This window comes from Eumetopias jubatus, unplaced genomic scaffold (genome assembly GCF_037043125.1).
Source record: "Eumetopias jubatus isolate StellerSeaLion01/CBP00866 unplaced genomic scaffold, mEumJub1_p1.0 scaffold_10, whole genome shotgun sequence".
Lineage (NCBI taxonomy): Eukaryota > Metazoa > Chordata > Mammalia > Carnivora > Otariidae > Eumetopias > Eumetopias jubatus.
In genome coordinates this window covers 27,430,061-27,455,639 of record NW_028274816.1, presented here as the reverse complement: position 1 = coordinate 27,455,639, position 25,579 = coordinate 27,430,061, and the positions used below count along the sequence as shown (strand labels likewise).

General features: G+C 47.4%; 1 protein-coding gene and 1 pseudogene across 1 annotated transcript; one reads left to right on the top strand and one right to left on the bottom strand.

Annotated features, from left to right (window-relative positions):
• Positions 1-572: 572 nt before the first annotated feature.
• Positions 573-22,049, bottom strand: AARS1 (alanyl-tRNA synthetase 1). The gene is made up of 21 exons (XM_028094210.2): positions 21,988-22,049; positions 18,482-18,646; positions 17,270-17,458; positions 16,892-17,037; positions 14,815-15,006; positions 13,601-13,745; positions 12,878-13,023; positions 12,162-12,270; positions 11,856-12,006; positions 10,936-11,060; positions 10,365-10,509; positions 9,334-9,512; positions 8,037-8,150; positions 5,896-6,102; positions 5,198-5,382; positions 3,735-3,843; positions 2,929-3,042; positions 2,214-2,333; positions 2,013-2,099; positions 1,474-1,587; positions 573-1,122 (listed from the first exon to the last, which is right to left on the bottom strand). The coding sequence occupies exons 1-21, from the start codon at positions 22,042-22,044 to the stop codon at positions 937-939; spliced, it is 2,985 nt and encodes a 994-aa protein (XP_027950011.1). The 5' UTR covers positions 22,045-22,049; the 3' UTR covers positions 573-936.
• Positions 7,072-7,474, top strand: LOC148163173 (phosphatidylinositol N-acetylglucosaminyltransferase subunit P pseudogene; annotated as a pseudogene).
• Positions 22,050-25,579: the final 3,530 nt, after the last annotated feature.

Here is a 25,579-nt window from a genome sequence, read left to right as displayed (position 1 = left end):
TTGTACCCAGCAAACGTGAAATCGGCCAGAGCCAGCACAAGCAAGCAGTACCTTTAAACCTCCCCCGCACACGGTTTCCGAACCCAGCTGTCTTCACATCTGAGTGAAGGACTCAGGCCAGGCAGGTCCCAAACCTCACCGTTCATCTTTGGGTCAGGAAGCCAGGAATGATGGGTCAAAGGGGTGGGCGTAGGCAACTACTGCACCCGAAGTACCCTCTGCAGCAGAGAACACCTCTGACCTCCCCCAGACCGCTCAACATCACGAGGCAGGGGAGGAGGGACACAGGCCTAAGAAATGCAGAGCTTCCCCTAGGAACTGCTTCCAGTAACCCCACGGCCCATCTTCTGTTCAATGCTGAATGCCTCTCTCCATCTCACCCCACCAATTCCCCATTCTATGGGCCACCTCCACCGATGTCTTCAGGTATTCCCAGTGGCCATTCCCAAAGTTCAGGAGTCTGGAGCTGGAGCTGGTGCGGACCGTAAGCCGAAACCAGTGGGAGCCACAGGCTGTCATGTGGGGGCTCGTATGGGAGGCAGGCGGTTAAGAGAACAAATGGCGTCATCGGGTATTGCACAGAGTCCTTTTATTCTCTGCAGCAAAAAGGATCCCTCCCTACAGACCCAGATCCTCAGGCCTGCAAAGAACTCTCTATCTACAGACACAAGCAGGACGATGATAAACGGCAATCCTGGGGTAGTGGTTTTAGACGATGGCGCTGGTGTGTAGGGCTTAGGGCAGAAATGTAATGCGTGCCATGAGTCATAGGCCAGCTCCCAGGTGAGTGAGTTCCAGTTACTGCTGGGTTAGGAGGACAGACGGGGGTTTTTAAGGGTCCCAAGATCCCAATGTCCTCGTGGCAGATGGAGAGCTGGCTGGACGGATGCATCGGGTGAAGGAAGGCTGCTTCCCAGCGGAAGCTGCCCCTACCCCTCAGTTCTTCACATCTCCCAGGTGCAGCTGGGCAAAGGAAGTGGCCAGCTGCAGGGCCTCCTGAAGGCAGCCCACATTCTTGCCTGTGGCCTGAGCAGACACATCTTTGCCACCACCTTTGCCGTCCATCAGGCCTGACACCTGCTGCACCCACTCACTGGCTTTCAGGCCCCTGTTGGCTGCATTCTGGAAGACAGGAGAAGTGGGAGTCAGGACAGAAGATGAGACTGAGGAAGACATGGAGGGGGGAGGAAATGAAAAAGGATGGGGGAGCCACAGAGCCCCATTCCGGCCCTCCTGGGTGCTGCCGCCAGGGCTGAGGCACACGGAGTCGCCAAGCGAGGTATCACCACAGTGAAACGTGTCCGAGGAGAGGGCCTGAGCGCAGGGGCGCTGGAGGAGGTGACAAATGGGGCCGGGAGGACGGCTGTCTCTAACTGGTTGCACACGCACAAAAGGGTCTTGGAAAACAACTGTAAGAACCACCAAGCTTCCAACACCACTCCCCACGGGCACAGGGCTGCAGGGTATTCTGACCTGGGGCACTTGACACAGGCACGTTATCTTGCCAGCTTCGTTGTCCACTGTGAAGAGCATGGCAGAGGTCTGAGGGGAATGAGTCTTGAAGAGCTTCAAGGCTTCATTCAGAGCCTGTGGGGAAAGCTGCTGTCAGGCCAGGCCTGGGGAAGGGGAGCCATGCTCTCCACCGGGCAGCGAGTCCGCAGAGCCCAGTTCTCTGAGCAACCTCTGCTGCCCACCCTCTTCTAAGAGCAGGTGCTGGTCCTAGGACACTGTACGGGGAGGAGGACCCAAGCACAAGGCCCTGCCCACACTCTGGCTCTGAGGTTTGCCTTCCATCCCCAGGAGCCGTAGCTCTCCAGCCACCAGATCCCTCCATGGCTCAGCCTAACCTCAATCCCAGAGAACAGGCCCTCAGGCTACCACTCCACTCAGAGCCACAAAGCTCACACTTCAGCCACCAGAGGGCTGAGACCCCGAGAGGAGACAAGCAGTGGACAGGCACAGAGAGGCACGTGGAGTCCCAGCCTCCCCCCTGCCCCCCCCCCCCCAGTTGCCTTGGCTGAGGCACCGCTCTCCATCTCCAAGATGACAAGGGGCTGGTTGGGGTTGCTGTCAATGAGCTGCTTTGTCTTCTCCAACACCTGCAAGGAAATCCAGAAGAGAGGTTCGGGTCAAAGGCCCAGATAGCTCACCACACAGTCTCCACTGGGTGAGTCCTCGGACTCCCTTCCAGCCACCTGCATGGCAGCACTCACTCGCTTCTGGACATCGGCTTTGCTAGCCCGGTCTAGGTCATCCATGATCTTCTTCAGGGATTTGAGATCCTCTCGGAATTCATCCTTCTGCCACTGGGGGATGACTGCAGTGGCCAGGGCCTGGAACCAGAGCCAGAATACCACTGGAATCCAGACCACAAGGAGCTAGGATATGAGGCCCAAGCCTACCCCACCCTTCTGGCTTTGAACACCAAAGTGTTCCCTGACTAGTATCCAGAAGGAGAGAAAACAAAAAACAAAAAGGTATCCAGTAGCCTAGCGACCACTCTGTGAGCAACTACGGCAGCTGTACCAATTAGGGCGAGGGAGAAAGGGGCAGACAGAGAGAGCTGGGACCCCCTGTAAGAGCTGGTCCCTACCAGGCAGCGAACACAGCCTGTGATGGGCTCACGGGAAGCCTCCACATATTAACAGACATGAGAAGGTCTGGAAACAGTGGGCACCCCTTCCCTCAACCCCCTCAACACTGGTGCCCACTCCTGCTTAGAACAGGCCCTGCCATCGGCAGTGGGGGCAGCAAGCAGATTCCAGGGGTCCGCAGACCAGGATCCACAGAGCCCCCTTTGCAAGGCTGCCAGACAACAGAAGTCAGTTCAAAGAGCCACTGCACTGAGAACCAGGACGTGAGACTTCTTCAGGGAGTGCCTGATGTACCAGCCCTGCGCAGGGCCTTGAGGAGGGAGGCCTCCCCTACCTCACCAAGGTCAGCGATCTCCCTCTGCACATCCTTATTTGGCGCAGTCTGGGCCTTCACTTTGGCCTCCATGACAGACAGAGTGTTCTTTAAGCTCTCTGCTTTCCTGAGGGCCTAGAGAGGGACAGAGTTGTAAACTCCGGGTCAGGTGACTTTCAGCTTCAGTGCTATCTGTAAACTGTGGCAAGCACTGAAGGCAGACTATGGAACAACACACCCCCAAGACACCAGAAGTTTCTCTGCCTTCAGGGGGCAAGTGTTGGCCACCTCATGCCCCAGGAAGGAGCGCCCTCCTCACACATCTGACCAGCGGAAAGGCTACACTACCTCAGGCTCAGGGCATAACCAAGAACCCCCAAGCCAGGAGCCCTTCTCACCCCAACGAAATGACCGGTCCTCAAGCCTCAGCACCCCTCAGGCCCCAGCCACAGTCCCCACCCCGGGGCAGCTATCCCCGTACACTATGTGTCTTGAACTAGGCACGTACCCCTGGGGAGATGTGAATGCTGGGGGCACTGGAAGCTACAGCCCAATTATGCCTTACCCTCCTAGAGACAGACAGATGATGGGGTCAATGGCAGAACGTACATATATTTTTAAAGATTAAACACAGTACAGCTAAGCAGTCCTGTGCGGTGGTGGCTCTCTTCTGCCAGGTGGGGGTCAGTGGATGACAGTTCGGGGCAGAGCACTGTACTTCCAATTCTGAGCGCAGCAGCTACAGAACCATCTACACTCCAGATTCCCGGACTGCGTTCCTCCTGCCTTGTTCAAATAAGCCACAAGCCACAAACCGCCGCGCTCACCTTCTGGGCTTCAGCCCCTGTGACGGCAACAATCCTCCGGATGCCCTTGGCAATAGCTTCTTCACTCACAATCACAAAAGCTCCCGCGTGACTTGAATTCTGCAGGTGCCTGAATGGCAGAGCACGAAGTCCACGGTGACAAGAAGGCCCGCACACCCTGGTCCTTACCACACCCGGGAGCCCGTGGTGAGGGCCTGGGGTCTTTGCAGTTCTGGGAAGCTCCCTCAAGGGGACAGTGGGAAGAGGCCCTTCACGTGGATTTCAGGGGAGGACTCAGGCCAGGAAGCCCAAGAAAGTCAGAGAAAGCCTAGCTGGGGCTGAGAACACACTGACACTGAGCAAGACACCACCCTTCTGAGCTTCAGTGTTCTCGTGTGTAAAATGTGGAGAATTCTCCCTCACGGGACTACTGTGAAACTCAAACGAGATCCAACGAAAGTGCTTTGTAATCCTTAATGCCCAACACAACATTCCTGCTGGCAGGCTCTACGTTCATTCCTGTTTCTGGTCCTCTTTGAAACAGAAACTATATTCTTCTGTCCCTGCCACTAGCTGAGAATATCCAAGGATTACCTTTAAAATCTCACCACAATCCTGTAAAAAGGTTTTATTCCCCAGGTGCTCAGAGAACCTCAAAAGCTCATTAACTTTCAGTCACTGCGAGAGTGGTGTAAAGGCTTTGCCAGCAGCTTCCTGTGCTTCTCGAGAAGGTCGAAAGAGGCATTAATAAGGCAGAGTGGGACTCAGGTGAAGGCCCAATTCAGCTGGGCAGAGGGAGGCCAGGAATGTGGTGCCCCAGATCCCTACTCCATCCTTCACACATGCACCTGTTCCCTGCCTGCTGCCTGCAGGAGGCCCCGGATGGGCTCTACCATGGCCTTAAGAATGTTCTTCTCAACAAGATTCCCCTGCAAGCAGGAACGTCCCAGGCTACCACGCCATCCCAAAATGACCCCAAGGGCTGCCGATGACTCCAAGTTGGAAGAAACAAGTGGCTCTTGCAAGCCAACCTGAGCGGGGTGTGCTGTGGGGCCTGACACAGAGGCCCTGACACGATGGGGTTAATGAATCCCCAGGAATGGAGAAGGGCTAGGGCCAGCTCGGGAGCTTGGTGAGTGCTCCATGGCCTTCCTGAACCCCGAATTCACAGGCCTTCTCGTCAGATCAGCCCGGGACACAAGAGCAAGCAACCATGAACTAAACGTTAAGACCATGCTTTTCCCCGTCCTAGGAAGAATATTTCATCACAAACCTAGGAAATGTCAATGTCGGACACCAAGGGGTCTGACAGGAGCACAGGACCCTAAAGTTCTTGGGAATGTTGTCTGGCAAGTATATTTCTGAGAACTTCATTTCGACCTTAGAAAAATAAGAGTGGGTCTACCTATTAACTCACATCCTCCCAGAAGAGCACCAAATTAACAAAAAGCGAGTCCATCCACTGCTCCCCCTGATGTACTCACGTTCCCCCACAGAACTCAACAGAAGTGAGCGAGCCAGCAGGGCCAGAGGGGTCCTCCAACAGCTCGGACACTGGGACCCCAATGGAGACGACTCGCACAGGGTCAGGATAGGTTTCATCAAACACAGCCCGTAGGCCCTGGATGGCTTTAGCTGCTGCCAGGGGACAATCCTGGGTGTAGACGGGCTGCCAGGGAAAAAGACAGAAAACAGCTGGGAAAAGATCTTCTCTGGTGGTGCAGGAGGAAGCGGCAGAGGCAGCACAGTCTTACAGGCAGGACTCTGGTTTCTAGTCCTAGCTCTCACCACGTGCCCTGAGCCTCCTGAAATAAGGCACCACGTGTAAAGTCAAGGAGATCAAAATAGGAATTTCCAATTATTTTGCTAAACTGTGAACCAAATCTTATATGGATGCGCTACATGTGAAGAAGACAGAACCAGAAGAGCTCTGGAGGGAGTGAAGCAAACACCTCCCTCCGCTCCCTCCCCGGAGGCCCTAAGCCCCCTCCACGGGATGCCACCACTGCCCCTACACCCCGTGCAGTTGAGAATCAGTGCTTCAAACAAATCTGTGTGCTCGGCAGGATGTGGTCCAATGAGGAAGAGCATCAGGACTGAGCAGAAGGCTCCACGGAGAGAAGTGCCAGTGCAGGAAGGAGCGGGGCTCACCACCCAAGGGCTGACGCACGATCCGGCCTACCTTGGCTGCCTCAATCATCCCATTGGCAATCTCTTCAGCCTTCTTGATCTGCTGGGTGGACATGGCTCCCTTGGCAGTGAAGTCAAACCGAAGGCGGTCAGGAGCAACCAGGGAGCCTCTCTGGTCAGCTTCCCCGAGCACGGAGCGCAGAGCGAAGTTGAGGATGTGTGTGGCTGTGTGGTTGCTCATGACGGGCCTCCGTCGGGGCTGTGAAAGGCAGGGACGGCTGGTGGAGAGGCCTGCCGGTCATCCCCCAGCACCACGCTCTCCTTCCCGACTGCTAGAATTTTAAGCGGGACACGTGGCTGCCCGCAATAAGGGCTACGTTTCCCTCCTTCCCTTGCAGCTAAGTGTGGCCATTTGACTACCTTCTGGTCAGTGGGTTGTGAGCAGATGTGATACACACCCTTAAAAAGGAAGGACATGCCTTCCCCTTCCTCTTTCCCACTGCCTAGAATGAGAAATAAGAGTTGGCAAATTATGGCCTATGGGCCAAAATCCAGCCTTTTGTCCATTTTTATAAACGGGTTTACTGGAACACAGCCATACCCATGTGTTTATATATTACCTACAACATGAGAGGTATACAGTTGTGACTGAGATGGTATGGCTCACAAAACCAAAAATATTTACTATCTGGAACTTTCCAAAAACAAAAACAGAAAAAGTTTAACTCCTGGCCTAGAAATGGATCCAGTGGCTACCTTCTTGGACTATGAAATCAAGGGCAACACCCCAGGAATGAGGATAGAAAAACAAGCAAGGAAAAGCTGGGGCCTATGACTTTGTGGGGCAGACCCTCTGCATCAGCTTGGACCTTGAGAAACACATTTATACCTTGTTTTAAGCTATTGTTATTTTGGAGCTCGGTTACATGAACAGAACCTATTTCTTAATACAGGATCCCGGACTCCTGAAGAAGTATTCACGGTTATTCTGGAGAAAGGCAATCCATGAAACAAGTCTATAAATCTCAACTAAAGTCACTGTCATCTGGGGTACCTAGCTGGCTCAGATGGAAGAGCTGGTGAATCTTGATCTCAGAGTTACGAGTTTGAGCCCCACGCTGGGTGTAGGTTACTTAAAATATATAAAGCTTTTCCGCGGTGGCAAGCAGAGCGATCCGGCAGTCCCCGGCGCTCGCGCGCTCCGGGCCGGCAAGGGTCGCGACTGTCTAAAGCCACAGGGAAAATGGTGGAAAATTCACCATCGCCATTGCCAGAAAGAGCGATTTATGGCTTTGTTCTTTTTCTTAAGCTCCCAATTTGGCTTCATCCTGTATCTCGTGTGGGCATTTATTCCTGAATCTTGGCTAAACTCCTTAGGATTAACCTATTGGCCTCAAAAATACTGGGCAATTGCATTGCCCGTCTACTTCTTCATTACTATAGTAATTGGTTATGTACTCTTATTTGGAATAAACATGATGAGTACCTCTCCACTCAACTCCATTCATACAATCACAGATAACTATGCTAAAAATCAACAGCAGAAGAAATACCCAGAAGGAGCCATCCCAGCATTAAGAGATATTCCTATTAGTGAAGTAAACCAAATGTCCTTCCTGGCAACTAAATAACTTTATGCCAAAAACTAAATTGTATGTAGACTAACACCAAGCATTTACTATAATTTTTTATAATAATTTTGACCATAATTATTTTGACTCTCTCGTACCCAATATTGAAATGTAAACAAAGTAAGTTGATTCTTTTAGATTGTTATATTAATATTATAAAAATTCTTGAGTATTAGTTATTAATGAACAAAATAAATAAAATACTGCATTACCATAAAAAAAATAAAAATAGAATAAAATAAAATAAAATCACGGCATCTGACTTGAGAACATATCCATTTAGTAACTCACAGTTGCACCCCTCATAAAATGTTCTCCTGCATCAGACTTAGAATATTCTATCTATTCACAATTTCACTTAGGAGTGACAATCATGACTGGACCAATTTAAAGCCAAAGGAGATGAATTCTTTTCCTAACGTGTATCAAGTCACCATGACCTACACTTGAAATATCTTGGAATTTTATAAGTCAACTATAACCTCGATAAAGCTGTTATTTAAATTAAAAAAGGACAGGATTACTAACCAGGTCCAGAGCCGAGCAGCATAACATAACTCACCTCGTCAATAAACAGCCGGACCTGGTCCCCAACTCTCAGGCTGCCGTAGATGGTCCCTATGTGCAGCACATACCCCCCTCGCACCTGAGCGTTCTTCACTGTGAACTCTGTTTTCTAAGAGGAGTCCAGGAGGAGAACAATATGTAAATAAGCCCAAATATATATATATGTGTGTGTGTGTGTGTGTATGTGTATATGATATTCTCTCTTTATATATACGTTACACATTCTCTAAGCCCCTCCTTACTAGTGTGTGTGTATACCCTTATACATACATTATACCATTAATACCGTTACAGTTATTGTATATATATTGTATGTATATATATACATGCACCATTATCCACTGAAAATTAATAAAAAGGAACCACACTGATGTGGAGCCCAGTGACTAGAAGGGGAAACTCGAGCAGGAGCAGTAGTCAATTTCAGAAAGAACTGTCATTTACAGAGCCAAGCAGAATCTCAACAGGAAAGAACCATCAAGTACAGGCCCTAACAAGGAAAGATGCACACTGCATCTCCTAGGAGAAATCAACTACCCCTGCAACTCAGCCAATGAGAAACCATCATCAGCCCAGACTTGCGATTTTCTCCGAAGGACTTTACTTTAAAACAACCCCTCCCAACTTCCTCCTCCTCCTTCTCCCTAAAATGTCAGTCCCTCTCCTTCCTTTGCTGGACTTGCCTGGGGTCTTGCCATAGCTTGCATGTCCCAAATTGGCAATTCCCTGCAATTTCCCAATAAACTCACTTTTCCTGGTAAAATAACGGTTTCGTTTTTACAGTTTAACCATAGCTATTTACCATTAAATATAGAGACCACTTTATATGTGTACAAATATATGCACATATATCACACAGACGTTCCCTTAAGGAGCATCTTAGAGAATTTAAAACCATCATAAGGAACCTGAATCCCATGAGACAAGGTAACTCATCCAAGATCAGAGTCAGCAATGGCAGAGCTAGAGGCTGGGGCTTCTTCAAGGAAGTCTGCCCTCCAGAGAGCTACCTCTTCTTATTCATGAGGAAAGCCTGGAGGAATCCAGGATCAACCAGTGCAGCCCGACCGCAGGGATTCTGCTAAGTGGGACCTAATGGCAGTAGGATCAGTGGTACAAGACGCAGCTCCCTTGGCCTCAGAAACACTGACGATGGACCACACCCAAAGATCGGTTATGTCTGCTCCCCAAGGCCAAGGGTGTGAGGAGCCAGAAAAGCTACCCAAGTCCAGGCCCAGCCCTGTGTTGGACGCCCCCATCCCTGGCTAACAAGGATGAAATGCTGGGCTCACATCTTCGCTGTTGTCCTCAACCTTCACCAGGTAGCCTTCATCATAGGTCTGCCCGCCTTGCTCAGCATAGAAACAGGTCTTGTCCAGCACCACGCCACACTCCTGGCCTGTGGACACTTCTTCCAAAAACATCTTATCCCTGCGCAGAGCCATCACTGTAGCCACTGTGCTCTCAAAGGCTGTACAGAAGGGAGAAAGCAGGGTCAATGACTTCTTTCACACATTCGTGGTCATCTTTTGCTGGATTCTATTTCTCAAACTCTCCTTAGGTCTTAATTGTCTAATTTTATTTTACAAGCAAGACCATTAGACTCCACAAAAAGGCTTAAGAGCAGGGAATGTTAACAGCAGAGTGACCTTGGGACCGAGAGGCTTTCCAGGGGAGACTTTCACATCAGTGGGACAGTTCTGGTCACTCTATCTCTGAGCTATTGAACAGTAACCTAGCGATTCTGAGAAGTATTTAGGAGTAGTAATAAATTCCCTACTTCCAAGGTCAATTCACAATGTACTCATTTTGTGGGCTTGCTTGGATAGATTCAGGGATCTCTGCTGAAGCAAAAAAGCGAAAACACGTATTGCCTGTTTCTTTCGATTCTTAACTTTAACTTACTTATTTAAATTAAGTAATCTCTGTACCCAGTGTGGGGCTTGAACTCATGACCCCAAGATCAAGAGTCATATGATCTACCGAGCCAGCCAGGCACCCCTAGAGTGTTGCTATCCTGATGCAAAATTCAACAGCCACTGAAGATTGTATCAATGCCAATTTCCTGGTTTCCTGAAAGGTGTTACAATTAGGGGTAACTGGGTAAAGAGTACAAAGACTGTCCCTGTAAATTTTTTCACAACTTCCTATGAAGCTATAATTATTCCAAAATGAAGAGTTAGAAAATTAATTGCCCCGGATCTCTAGAAGTATAAAATTACAGAGCATGACTCCACAGCACTCCAGGAGAGGCTCTGTCAAATACCCCAGGTTCCTAATCTGGAGACTTGGCCGAGGTACACACAGTAACACACGAACGTACCGTAGCTCCCACTGGAGTCTGAATGGTAATTATACTTTGGGGAATCGTCTGTTGCTTCCAGACCCTTCTCCCGGAGCTCTTCAATAGCATAGATGTCCAGCATAATGAGGTCTTCCCCACCAGCTCCCTTGCCCTGTGATTTCAGCTGCCAGTAAGAGAAATAACCAAAAGTTACCCTAATGTGGGAAAAAGAATTCTGAAGGACTACAAATTGCTAAACTAAGCCCAATATAAAGCTCTAGAACAGTTTTTCAGTCTCAGCACTACCAACGTTTGGGGCCAGGTTAATTCTTTGTTCTAGGAGGCTGTCCACTGTAGGATGTTAAGCAGCATCCTTGACCTCTACCCACTTGATGCTGGTGGCATCCCACCCTCAGCTGTGAAAACCAAAAAAGGTCTTCATACATTACTGCCAAATATCCCCTGGGGCCAAACTGCCCCTGCTTGACACTCACTGGTCTTGGGAAAAATAGAATTCCAAAGACTTTAATAGAAGGAAACTCTTGTTATTTGCAGCCAAGTCCTACCTTGTTTGGTGTCGGGTTTCCTGCTCACTCCCCAAATTCTTTACCTGGGCCAGTTTCCTCTCCTCTTCAAATCCATCCATATCCACCACCAGGCCCTTCTCTTCAGCAATCAGTCCAGTGAGATCCACTGGAAACCCATAGGTGTCATAGAGAAGCCAAGCAGTGTCCCCTACAGAGCACAAAGGAACTGTGTAAGAATGACACAGACAGTCCCCTCCTTTGCCACCCCAAGCCCTTCCCAAAGGAAGCTGGCAGTGACAGAAGGAACTGGAGACAAGGCAAGTTAGTATTGATTCTGTTCACTTGTCAGAAAATCCATCAACTCTTTCAGAATTTTTTTTAGGGGCGCCTGGGTGGCTCAGTCGTTACACATCTGCCTTCGACTCAGGTCATGATCCCAGGGTCCTGGAATCGAGCCCTGTGTCGGGCTCCCTGCTCTGCGGGAAGCCTGCTTCTCCCTCTCCCACTCCCCCTGCTTGTGTTCCCTCTCTCTCTGTGTCTCTCTCTGTCAAATAAATAAAATCTTAAAAAAAAAAATTTTTTTTTTGGAATTTTCCAGTCTAGAAAAAACAAAAAAGAAAAAAAGCCAAGCTGCACAACACTATATACCATATGTTCCATTTTTGCTGGAAAACACACACACAGGCCCCTACATACATGTGTATGCAAATAGAAAAAAGCCCTGAGTAGTTATACAACAAACTCTTAAGAACTGTTACCTCTGAGAAATGAGTTTAGGAAAGAGAATCTTCATTTTTAACTTCTGTTATTTAAATACTTTACCACAATAACATATTACTTTTACAATTTTACTATAAACCCCACTTTATACCAAAAGCAGTATAACCAAGCTATCCTTAGCCCTTGGGAGACATGGGACTCCACTGTCAATTGTGCAAAAGGGCTTGCCTCTTCTGGAAAGATGAACCAGCCTGGGTGAAGAAAGGAACAAACCGGTCCTTACCAGGAATGGTTTTACAATCTCCCAGGCTCTGTATTTTCCTGTCCAAGATGCGGCGCCCTCTGCTGAGAGTCTTGAGAAACTGCACTTCTTCTTCATTAATGATGTCCTTCACCATATCTGGGTCCTTCTTCAGCTCAGGAAATGCGTCTCCCTGGCAAAGGGGAAACAGAGACGTGGGCTCAATGAAGACAGAAACCATTCCATGACGCCCCTAAAAACTCTCATTAACAGTATGCTAACTCCCACCCCATCCCTCTAAGCTATGTGCATTAGGAGAACAGAGGTTAAGCAGGGAGATAAACCTACCAAGGACTGGACGACAACATCTACTAACGTGGCAAAGAACCCCCTGCTGGCATTGAGTTTCTCATGGGAATATCGAACAGCCCGGCGGAGAATCCGTCTCAACACATACCTAAAACAGGCAGAAGACCACCTCCTCTAGACAACATCCCCAGCTAGGCATTTTGTAATAGGGCTTTTGGAATTCTCCCCAAAGCAACATGACCAGCTTTTTGTCTTTCTCTTTCAGAGACTTTCTTTTATCCTAAGACCTTTTTGTGAGCCCCAGAGGTCATTAACATTAATTCCAGCAGAAAACTCAGGAATATCCCCACAAATATGCATCAAGGGTAACCCTAGTTTGTTTTTCTACCACATTCTGCTGACCCAGAGATGGAGGCAAGTTCAGCCCAGATGGCTGATGACCCAAATCCCAGGTCCTGTCAGTAATAAAATTGCTCGGGGCTAGCCAGTATCTGCCCCATCCCCACCCTCCCAATATCCTACCAGACAACCTAAAATACAATCTCTATCTTATCTTGTACTTAGCAGCAAAGATTTACTATAGTGGAACTCTGTAACACAAGCTAAAACTCTCTTAATCCCTAAAAAAATATAGGGATCCCTCCAACCACCTAAAAGAAAAAGAAAACAAGAATAAAGAATGGCTTTAAGTTCCACAGAGAGCCATCAAACTCACAGTGGCAGTCCTAACCCTGCCCCGTGTGTACCAGACTTACCCCCGCCCTGTGTTGTCAGGTCGGCCACCATCGGCCAATGCCACGGTGATGGTCCGGGCATGGTCAGCCAGCACCCGATAGGCCATATCGATCCCATCGGCATCATCAGCACCAACTTTCCCAGCATATGGCCGGGCACCTGTGCCCTACAGATAAAAACCAGGAGGCGGCTCATTAGGAAGCACCCTTCTGACACTGCCTTGCCCTAGAAGATTCCAAGAGGACTGAGCAGGCATGGGGAGCAGGATGACCCTCTTGCCAGATCTTTTAACACCAAGAAAGGGGACAGCAAGAGTAAAGAGCCTCCAGTCAGGTCCCTGCACTCAACAAACCACAGTGCCTCGTGCTCAAGAGCCTCTTAGGTTATTAACAATTAAATTGACAGATAGGGGCGCCTGGGTGGCTCAGTTGGTTAAGCGACTGCCTTCGGCTCAGGTCATGATCCTGGAGTCCCGGGATCGAGTCCCACATCGGGCTCCCTGCTCAGCAGGGAGTCTGCTTCTCCCTCTGACCCTCTTCCCTCTCGTGCTCTCCATCTCTCATTCTCTCTCTCTCAAATAAATAAATAAAATCTTTAAAAAAAAAAAATAAATAAATAAATTGACAGATAGTCACAGGTACCCTTAGCTGGCAAAGATAGGATTATTTTATCTTTAACAGTATTGCTAAGAGTCCAACCTAGAAACCTCCAGACGTCTGCAATGTTTGCAATAGGACCAGTACCTTCTGAATGGCTTCGAAGTAAGGAACAAAAAGGTCAGTGTCATAGTTGGACATCTTATTCTGCAGTACCGACACCAATCGCTCCAGACCCATCCCTGTGTCGATGCTTTTCTTAGGAAGAGGTTTCAAAATGCCATCGCTTTCCCTGCATGATCCAGAGAAAGGGGAAGTTGAAACAAGCACTCCAGGTGCCACCCCTTCCCACTGGTTAAAACTCAGTTACATAGCACAGATTACAGACTCTATTTGTCATCTGCCTCTGCCCGATTTGGTGGGAGGAGAGTGGAGGGGAAAAGGGACGAAGTACTCTGGGGCCTATTAAAGAATGAGGCAGGCACTTGGTGGCTCAGCTGGTTAAGCATCTGCCTTCGGCTCAGGTCATGACCCCAGAGTCCTGGGATCGAGCCCCACATTGGGCTCCCTGCTTCTCCCTCTGCCTCTGCTGTTCCCTCCCACTTGTTCTCTCTCACTCGCTCAAATAAATTAAAAAAAAAAAAAAAAAAAGTGAGGCAAGCCTCAAGCAAATGAGGTTTTTTTTTAAATAATTTTTTTAAAAGATTTTATTTATTTATTTGACAGAGAGAGAGGGAGAAAGAACGAGCAGGGAGAATGGTAGGCAGAGGGGGAAGCAGGCTCCCAGCCCAACTGAGCCACCCAGGCGTCCTGGAAATGAGCTTTAAAATCGCAGTCCATAGGGGTGCGTGGGTGGCTCAGTTGGTTAAGCGTCCAACCCTTGGTTTCGGCTTAGGTCATGATCTGATAGTTGTGGGATTGAGCCCCACATCAGGATCTGCACTCAGTGCGGAGTCTGCTTCAGATTCTCTCTCCCTCTCTCTCCCACTCTGTCTCTCTCTGTGTCAAATAAATAAATAAAATCTTAAAAAATTAAAATAAAATAAAATCGCAGTCCAAATTACCGCAAAAATGACATTATAGGAATAGTCCTGAAGCAGGTACTATGTGGAATAAAACTAATTTACAAAAGATTAGGTCCAGCCGTGTCTCAGAGATCAGAGGGAAAGAAAACCAGAGAAATAAAATCTAAATAATGTCCACAAGATCCCCTGATGCCTTTAGTGCCTGCTTTAGCTCTGCTCCACTGTCCCGAAAGACGAGGATGAGAAGATAGCCTTGTGCTCTGAGTTCCTCTTTCCCTACTTGGCTTAGGGAAAGGTGCTGCTATTAGCAGCAACAGTTCAGGACCCCAAGGCCACCTGTTATACTGGATGAACACAAGGTTCCAAATCTCCAGCACATTGGGGTCATCCTGGTTGACGAGGTGTGCAGCATCCCGGCCACCAATCCGGTCATAGTGGATCTCACTGCAGGGACCACATGGGCCTGTGTCACCCATCTCCCAGAAGTTATCCTTCATGTTGCCAGGGAGGATTTTGGTGTCATCCAGCCTGCGGAGAGTAGGGAAGATAAGCCCAGTTACAGCCATTGACAAGGATTCTGCCCAGACTTGCATCCACTACAAAAGGAGATCCTTATACATTTCTATTTGGGGGGGAAAAAAAAAAGGCGCCCTCCTTGGCAATGACTAATGCTGAGCCTGCACAGCAGGGACTAAAGAAGCAAGACAGGATTCTTCTCAGGAGTGACTACAACAGAATACAAAATATACATAAGTAAAGAAAATATCATAACTAAATAAAAATGGGAAAAGATAGGGATAGAGCCTAGAAAGGAACACATGAAAATGAGATCATCTATGCTGAATATGACCAGAATTTAAGCAAATACTTTCTTTGCAAATGTTCCTTCATTTTATTTATTTATTTATTTTATTTATTTTTTTAAAGATTTTATTTATTCATTTGAAACACAGAGAGAGAGGGAGAGAGAGAGAGAGCATGAGCAGGGAGAGAGGCAGAGGGAGAAGCAGGCTCCTCGCTGAGCCAGGAGCTCGATGTGGGGTTCGATCCCAGGACCCTGGGATCATGACCTAAGCCGAAGAGCTTAACCATCTGAGCCACCCAGGCGCCCCTGTTCCTTCATCTCAAAAAATGGAAGCATGGGGCGCCTGGGTGGCTCAGTTGGTTAAGCGACTGCCTTCGGCTCAGGTCACGATCCTGGAGTCCCAAGATTGAGTCCCGCGTTGGTCTCCCAGCTCAGCAGGGAGTCTGCTTCTCCCTCTAACCCTCCCCGCTCTCATGTACCCTCTCTCTCTCATTCTCACTCTCTCAAAATAAATAAATCTTTAAAAAAAAATAAAAATAAAAAATAAAAAATGGAAACACTAGAAGCATTAAAATGCCTGCTGAGTATTTCAAGTCACTTTTCTATGGCCCAATTTAGTCAAATTTTTCACCTTAAAACGATAACAAAAGGAATTTAGTAAGATTAAAATTATTTCTAAAATACTGAACTCTGCTGAGAGCTGCTAGATAACACAGCACTCAGAAAAGATTGTGCAAAATGGATAAACAGAGTCCAGATATACACAAGCCAAGCAAAATAGGATTCCCGGGGCGCCTGAGTGGCTCAGTCATTAAACGTCTGCCTTCAGGTCAGGTCATGATCCCAGGGTCCTGGGATCGAGCCCCGCATCGGGCTCCCTGCTCGGCAGGAAGCCTGCTTCTCCCTCTCCCACTCCCCCTGCTTGTGTTCCCTCTCTCGCTGTGTCTCTCTCTGTCAAATAAATAAATAAAATCTTAAAAAACAAAACAAAACAAAACAGGATTCCCAATCAAGAGTAGTATTTAAGGTTCAAGTGTGTTACTGCCCTAAATGTCCAAGTACATGTAGACCACAGAATCTAACCAAGGAGGGGTTTCAGACCAAGTACCAGGGGAAGCTGGATTGGAATAATATTACTAGAGTAAAAGTAATTAATTAATAAATGAATGAAACAGAGAAACTGTGCTAAGTGTGATAAAAAGCTATGCCTTTTTTAAGAGTTAAAGTAAAAAGCATAAGAAAAAATGAACAGGGTGCCTGGGCGCCTCAGTCAGTTAAGTGTCTGACTCTTGGTTTTGGCTCAGGTCATGATCGAGCCCTGTGTTTGGCTCCCTGCTCATCATGGAGCCTCCTTGAGATTCTCTCTCCCTCTCCCTCTGCCCCTCCCCCTACTCACCTCTGTCACTCTCTCTCAAACAATTCTTAAAAAAAAAAAAAGACAACAAATGCACCAAAGGATAATTGTTCCCAGTCACTCCCACCTCCATCTCAAAACGCATAACCTAAAACAGGAAATGGCAATGCACTCTAAGCCCTAATACCCCACTGTGGCACCAAGTCAGAAATCACTTCATTCCTCCACACTCAACATGTGAGATGCATTCTTACCCCAGGTTTTGCCAAATCTGTTTGCACTCCAGGTCTGGTTCTAAGCCAGCTGCTTCATCCCCACCAAAGTAAGTAACGTAAAGTCTCTCAACTGGAATGCCAAACTCTTGGGTGAGAAGCTCCAGAGCCATCTTACATGCCAATTCCTACAAAAAGAACAAAAAGAAAGATGTGGAATGTGGCCAAACCAAAATCTATCTAGTCTGAGTAGAAACAGTCCAGATCCTAGGAACACAAATATAAAACTATAACATCTTCACTATCAACCCAGACAAATTCAGGATCAATTTATACAAGACATCCAAAACATAAACTGAAATCATCAAATGCTAGGCACTGCTTCCAGGAAGTCTTAGTAGATCTCCTCTTTGAGCTTACCTTGAAGTAATCTCCAAAAGACCAGGAGCCCAACATCTCAAAGAAGGTGTGATGATAGACATCCTTGCCCACGTCATCTAGATCATTGTGTTTGCCCCCAGCCCGGATGCATTTCTGGGTATTGGCAGCTCTGCTCAGCTTGGCCATAGGGTGAGATGGGTCAATAGTGTTCAGAAAAATGGGTTTGAACTAAAAAAGAAAGGGAACATTTCAGCTTTGACAGAGTTGCAGATCTATCAGGGGGTCACATGGTGGCAGGAAGAGACCACACAGAAACTGTTCAGTTTGTGATTTAATTAGCCTGGAATACAGAAACTCGCGAGGCACGTGGCCTGATGGGGCCACAGCAGAAGCAGCCTATGCTGGAGCAGCCTCTCCCTGGTCCTAGGTCTCAAACGGTCTCCACCACTGCCAGCAACACCATCGCTACTAGGGAAACACCTGCTGGATCTGTGGTAACAGTCAGAGGCTGATGTGGTGAAATCCGAGCTTCTTCAGGAGTCTCTGGTGGTCAGGGCTTGTAACATCTTTCTGGAAGAACTTATTCTAAAAGTGATGTGTTGGGGGCACCTGGCTGGCTCAGTCAGTAGGGCAAGCAACTCTTGATCTCAGGGTCATGAGTTCAAGCCCCACGATGGGCACAGAGCTTACTTAAAAAGAAAATAAATAAATTTTATTTATTTTTTTTTTCAAAGATTTTAATTTATTTATTTGAGAGAGAGAGAATGAGAGAGAGAGAGCACGAGAGGGAAGAGGGTCAGAGGGAGAAGCAGACTCCCTGCCGAGCAGGGAGCCCGATGCGGGACTCGATCCCGGGACTCCAGGATCATGACCTGAGCCGAAGGCAGTCGCTTAACCAACTGAGCCACCCAGGCGCCCCGAAAATAAATAAATTTTAAAAAGTGATGTGCAGGCTTAATGGTAAAGGTGATAAGGAAGAAAAACAATTGAGATCTATTAAGGGAGTAAAATCAGTACAACTTGGGGCGCCTGGGTGGCTCAGTCGTTAAGCATCTGCCTTCGGCTCAGGTCATGACCCCAGGGTCCTGGGATCGAGCCCCGCATCGGGCTCCCTGCTCCGAGAGAAGCCTGCTTCTCCCTCTCCCACTCCCCCTGCTTGGGTTCCCTCTCTCGCTGTGTCTCTGTCAAATAAATAAACAAAATCTTTAAAAAAAAAGAAAAGAAAAGAAAGGAAAAGGAAAAAACCCTTACCTGGTTCATGCCCGCATTGGCAAAGAGCAAAGTGGGATCATCCAATGGGATGGTGGCAGATGAGTGAACATAGGTGTGCTCATTTCTCTTGAAGAAACCTATAAACCGCTGCCGGATTTCACCTGCTGTTAGGGTCGAGTCCATCTTGAAAATAACCCTACAGAACTAACCACAGAAAAAAACGAAGGAAAATTAGGGGAATTGAAACTAAGAGATATGTAGGCATTACACAAGACTCCTGGCTTCTCAGGCCAAGTCAAAGCAGGACACCGGTAAGCTGTTTGATCCTAAAAGCTCTATCTTGTAACATCCAAGGCTAAAATCATTATCGAAGCAAAACTTGCTGTACCAGCAAACAATAGCCCCACGTGTTCTTCCTTTCCATGCCAACCTCAATAGGTTCAATACACCAACACATCAAGTAGAGCAGGAGTGTTTTCTTCATGTGTTCATTTACTCCAAAATATGAAAATGTACACTGCATCCTCTGTGCCAAGGCCTAGGCCAGGAATTAGGAAATGGAAATAAAAACCTCATGGTTTACAGTCCAGCAAAGAAGCCTACTAGGGCTGGGGGAATGCTCAGGAGACCTGGGTTCCAGTCCTAGCTGTAAACCCTTACGGAGTCACTTCACCTCACCAACAAATGGAGGGGTACATACGAGATGAACTCTAAGGCCCCCTCCAGCTCTGTGTTCATCTACATGCCTAGAATCTTGCAAAGTCCCACTATCCCTAAAGCCAGGGTCTCTAGGTTTGGCCTGACCATCTTGGGGAGGCTGCTGTCAACAGCAGTGGACCTGCGGATGGGCCTAGTTATACAAGGGACTGCCTGCAAGTAGGACTATACCTGCCTCCACCTAGCCTGAGCACCCCCAGAACAGCTGGCAGGCAGACTGCTACCTTCCCAGCTATTAGGTTACTAGGGGGTGAGGATGTTGCAGCCATCCTGAGGAGGTCAGCTCAGAGCCAAAGAGAAAGGGGTTCAGAAGAGAGAGAAGGGGTGCCTGGGTGGCTCAGTTGTTAAGCGTCTGCCTTCGGCTCAGGTCATGATCCCAGAGTCCTGGGATCGAGCCCCGCATCGGGCTCCCTGCTCAGCGGGAGGCCTGCTTCTCCCTCTCCCACTCCCCCTGCTTGTGTTCCCTCTCTCGCTGTGTCTATGTCAAATAAAGAAAGAAAATCTTTAAAAAATAATAAAAAAACAGAAGAGAGAGAAATTTAGGAAATGAAACAACTTGACAATTTCAAAGCTCTTTCATACCTATTACGATTTCCCTGAAAGGCAGGTTGGAGAAAAGTGATAGCCCTTGGTGGGCAGGTGCCAGTCACTGGCATGGTGCTACAGTGTCATCAGCACTGGGAAAATGGGAATGACATTAGTCTCTAGAGTTCAAGACCCAACTCTAACCATAAATAAGTCACTTTGTCCCAAATTTGTTTCCTTTTTTTGTTTTTCAGGTTTTTTTTTTTAAAGATTTATTTTTTGAGAGAGAGAGCACATGGGCACAAGTGTTGGGGAGGGGCAGAGGGAGAAGCAAACTCCCTGCTGAGCAGGGAGCCCCATGTGGGCTTCGATCCCAGAACTCTGAGATCATGACCTGAGCCGATGGCAGACACTTAACCCACTGAGCCCAGTTTCTTTTGTAAAAAAGTTGTATCTAACTCTGCCTACTCCACCCGGCTGTTGTGAGACTCAAAACCCATCAGTTATTTGGAAGCAACTTGTAAACTGGAAAGCACTAAAGGAACATGGATGCTACTACTTCAAGTCACTTAGTGCAAAGTTGTTCTTTCCCTTCTAAGGAAGATAAAGATGTACCCAGTGATTTATGGCTAATCACAATTTCAAATGATTAATTCACAATTCAATCAACTCATTACTCAAACAAAAGCCCTTTGGGCGAAAAGATGGTGAAACACTGGCTGAAAGAGCCCAAGAGCAGACCAAACTCCCACAGATAAGGACTTTTACATCCTTGCAAAGGAGTCAAGGCTAGGGTTTTTAGAAACTTTGCCACACCACATCCCTCCTCATCATGACTCTCAATGAATCTTAATGGTGGCAAAAATGAATGTACAGTGCCAATTCTGACTGAGCAACATCTAAGCAGTTTCAAAATGTTCCCTGTTCCTCCTCTAAGCAGGCTGAGGTAAATAAGCTGTATTCCAAAAGACTCGTAAATTTCCCATTCTGCTTACTCATTTAACATATATAAATGCATACTGTGCCAGGAACCAAGATGAATGAATCTATGACCTCAACGGGGAGACAGTATAGAAAAACTGCAAAATGATGTAAGGATCCAATATATTCACTATAAGCCCTATAGAGGCAGGGACTCTTAAAAGCCATGTCACCATCACAAATTCATTTATTCAATATATACTGGAAGGCTGTATATATTGTATATCCACTGGAAGGTGGGAGAAAGGATGGAGATTCTACTTCCCAGTAGAGGCTGTAAAGGTCTTGAGTACCTTAAATCACACCGGCCTTTGGGTTTAAGGCTCCAGTGGTAGGACCTTTCAATGTGCCAAGTCAGCTGTCTACCCTACCCCACTCTTGCCCATTTCCTAGTTAACTCCTCAATTTTGATATATATATATATACATATATCAAATATATATATTTGATATAATTTTGATATATCAATTCCGAAGACACTGATTTAAGGAAGCCTTCTCCTTCTTGATCCCAGATTCTCCCTATTTTTTTTTCCTCCTAGCTCCAAGTGTCTTCCTTTATAACTTCCACACCCATTGGACTGCTTGCTCCATGTCCATCTCCCCCCATCAGGCTGTAAGTTCCATCCCCGTGAGAATCATGACTGGCTTTTGCTCACCATAGGGGAACAGCTTCAACATCTAGTACAACGATTGCTAAATAAGTATTTCAGGATTAGTATGGTCAATAGCAAACTGTTAGCGAACTTAAAGCACACCCGGAATTGCAGACTCTCTTTAAAAGTAATAGCAGAACATGATGGGGCATAGAAAGTGCTTCCAGATGAACCTGAACCAGTACCGGCTAGTTTTAAGAATTCAGGAAATGGCTCATAGGGGAATTACACCCATCTAGACCACCCTGGCGCCCCACCTCCCCCACAACCTCCTCGCCCGCCCCTGGGGAATTAAAACCGGGGGAGATAAAACCTCAGCTTTGGGCGGGCAGTCAATGGCAACCGTGATCCTCCCAAGGTCTTGGTCCTCGGCAAGGCCACCCGCGCGCGGCCACTCCGCCACCGGCGCCCTAGGGGGCTACAATATGCCTCTCTCCCGCTGCGCTGTAGCCAGGCGGCTGCCCCCGCCGCGAGTCCAGCCCAGGCCCCGGTTCCAGAGGCCTCGTGGGGCCTGGCCCCAGGGACCCGCTGGGGCGGCTGCGCTTTCAGGCCCCCGACCCAGCAGCTCTAGCGGCGCCGCAAAACTCCCCGAGGCCCATCTGCTTCTCCCGAGGGTCGCCGTCCCTAACTCTTCCCTCATAGCCCACCACCCTGAGCCAGAGGTTACCTGTTCCCGCAGACGCGCAGCGGCAACCGCGGGGAGTCCCAACAGACCGCAACTCATACAGCCCTGCCCAATCAGTGCGTCCCGATGGAAAGTGCCCCGCCTAGACTTACCTTACGAGACATTTATTGGTCATCCAACATGCCAATCAACTCGAGCACGAATCAGCTTACTAGTTGTTTTCCGGGAAGGCGGCTCTAAGTCGGCTGATGCAACGGACGGGAAAAGAAGAGCAGGGATACGTCACGTGACCGGGTAGGATGCGGGCTTCTGGAGGTTGACATTTTGGTTTGCAAAGTCCTAATAGTTGACCTGGTTAATAAGGGTAACCGGCGACGTGTGTTTGGTAGAGGTCACACTCTTGGTATACATGAACAGTTCTGTTCATTTTAGTTGCAAAATGGTGTGCAGACTTAAGGGATTCTGATTTCTTGTGCCCATGGTTACGCTTGTCTTTGTCAGACTTTGGATTTGGTGCGGAACAAATGACTTACTCGAAGAGGGACAATTGAGTTGGCATCTGGTCCTCGATTTGCCTTTGAAAAATAATAATCAGTATTTATATGCGAGGCATTGCATTTCACATAGATTATTTCATTTAATTTTTAAACTGCATATGAGGCAGGTCAACTGGCATCTCTTTTCAAAGATGAGGTAACTGCCTCACCCAAGTTCACATGGAAGAGTAAGTTGCAGAGCTATGATCCAAACCCACTCCTGTTTAACTACAAAGCCCATAGTTTTGTTTTGTTTTGTTTTAAATAAGTTCTACACCCAATGTAGGGCTTGAACTCAGCTACCCTGAGATTAAGAGGCCCATGCTCTATACATGGCTCACTCTGAAGTAAAACATTGGCTGAATCTCTTGGGAGATGAGGAAGCTAATAGAGCTCAAGATAGTACAACTTAGTTTTGGAAATATGTAGTCCTAGATTCTAATTCTCCCATGGCACCTAAAATATTTTTATCATCTATAAAATGGACTTAGATCGTTCATTTATTTGCTATCAGGTCAAATGGGAGTGACCGAATACTTTTCAGACCATAAGTTGTTAAGAAATCACCTGATATCTTAAAATGCAGATCCTGGTTTAGTAGTTCTAGGAGTGAGGCCTGAGATTCTACATTCTAATGGGCTTGCTAGGTACTGATATCTATGCTGCGGCTGCTGCTGGAGGAGGAGGATCACACTTGGAGTAGCAAGGGCATAAACTAGGAATGAGCTTCTTCACCTATTTGTTCAGAGATAACGACTTAAAAGTTTGACCTACTTGGGGTATGTGTATTTCTCATCTAGTCATTCACCAAATGGGTATCAATTATGCATTAGTCCCTGAAGGTCAACATTAAGGAATGCAGACACTGCTCTACCCTCATAAAGTTTCCAGTCTAGCAAAGGAGCTGGATATTCAGCAAAAAATGACAAAGTTCAATGCACAAAGGACACTTTGCTGGAGCCTAGACTCAGCCTTTCGCCCCTGGGCACCTGGGCACGGTTGCCCAAGCCTGTGCCATCCCCTCCGCTGATTGGCTGGCCGGACAGGCTTCCAGGCCTCAGCCAATGAGGTTGGGGCAGTGAGTGGCCGTTGGCGGAGGTAACCGCCATGCTGTGGGGCAATGGCCGGGGCTGCTGGCCGCATCCGAGGCCGCGCCCTGGGGCGCTTTCCGCTTGCCTTGCCCGTGGGCGATGTGAGTATCTCTGAGATTAGAAACAAGACCCTTTTTTCCACATTTAGGCGTCTTCCTCACCCCCACCCTGGAAGGGAGAGCCAAGAATAGTAACAATAGCTAATATTTATCAAGCCTTCGACATAGGCCTGTCACTATATCACATAACCTTTTGACTGTTGAATCATTGAATGATGCAGTGGGTACTTAACCATGACTTCAGAGAATACGGAGGCTGCCAAGGTCATGTGGGAGTAAATGCAGGAGGCTGCATTCTAATCCAGCTGCTCTTATAACCTTGATTCCTCTCTCCACGCTCGGCTTTGGAAGCCAGATTTCTTCTTAGCAGGTGTCTCACGTTGTGCTGGTATCTGGGGGTGGAGACAGGAGACCCTAGCATCCTGATGCTTATTAAGTTTTGGGTTGTTTTGTTTTATAAAGAAAGCAACATGTGGTAAAAAGCATTTATGGGAAGGATAAGCACCATAATTCAGGAGAGCTGCTGTCTCTTGGGGGCTTCGATCAAATCTTAATTGTTTTCTTTCTTAAGCCCTAAGGTGGGAACCTAGGTGTTTATTATATTATTCCCTTTGTTTGTCTGAAATACAGTTTTAAAAGGAAAATATGCCCGTGGAAAATAAATTTAAGAGGATGAAGTGTACAGAACGAAAAGGAAGTCTTCTCCCACCCCAGATTTCTAGAGGCCCTTACTAGAAGCAGTTACTGTTAGCAGATTTGTGTGTATCTCATACATTTTCTATAGTATCTACAAGCACATGAGGGTTTTCTTTTCCACAAGTGGATCCTATTATATACAGTCCTGCACCTTGGATGATTTCTTTTTTAACCTCATTAAACTTAAAAAAAAAATCCTTAACCTCCATTAACCCTGTGATCAATATAATTTTGCTGGCAAAATATTCCTAGGATTGCTTCTAATATGATGAGATGTAGGTCATGGCTTCTTTGGCTGTGTGTTTGCCTTTTTCTTTTTGAACATCCTCCCCTGTAGGTTCCAAAAAATCTTCACCAAATGAACCCCCTCAAGCGTACAGGAGAAAAAGAATCATGGCAAATAGAGTATTGCCTGGAACTTTTACCCTTTTCTGAACATTCTTACTCTACAGGTAAAATCCCACATAGAGCCTACTACTGCTTGAAATTAATTTACTGAAGTAGAATAGTGGCAGAGAGAGATAAGTGGGGATTCATTTTCTCAGCCTGCAGGAAAATGCCCAGCTTCTTTATAGTGAAGTAACAAGGGGAGAGAACCTTGTTTGTTTCCAGTTAAGGGAAAGGGAGTGTCACACTTAATCCTTATTTTACCTCTTCTAAAAGTCCAAGATATTTTTTTCCTTTTAAAAAAATTCTCCCAATCACGCAACTTTTATATGGGAGCGCTGGGATTCCAACCCAGGCACAGCTAACTCCAAAAGTCACGACAGATGGGGAAGAGTTCCCTGGAATGAACTCATTTGCCCATTAAGCCGCTTTGCGTGGCCCTTTGCCTCTATCTCCTACCAATCTCTTCATCCCTGGCTCTTATCAATCCCCACAAGAACTGTGTCCTTCAGACACAAACCTCCTTGCTTTTTCTTGTGTCCGATCCTCTACCTGGAACACATTTCCCTAGCACCTTACTTGAGTATTTTTTGAAGGTGAAATTCCTGTAAGTGGTGTTGCCACATAGTTTGCGGGATAAATTTTTAACCAAATGGTGTTTGACATGGCTGACTGCCAACCCCTGGACACTGAAAATGACCAACCTTAAGATCTTGTTTCAATACGCATTTTGGTGACTACCTTATCTGTAATGGTTCTGTGTTTTGATATAGTCAATCTATATGAGCTTCTCTGCCGGCGTGCTGGGTGGGAAAGTGGTTTTGCTCGTGGGTTGGAGAGCCAGTTGGCAGTCAGAGTTTCTGGA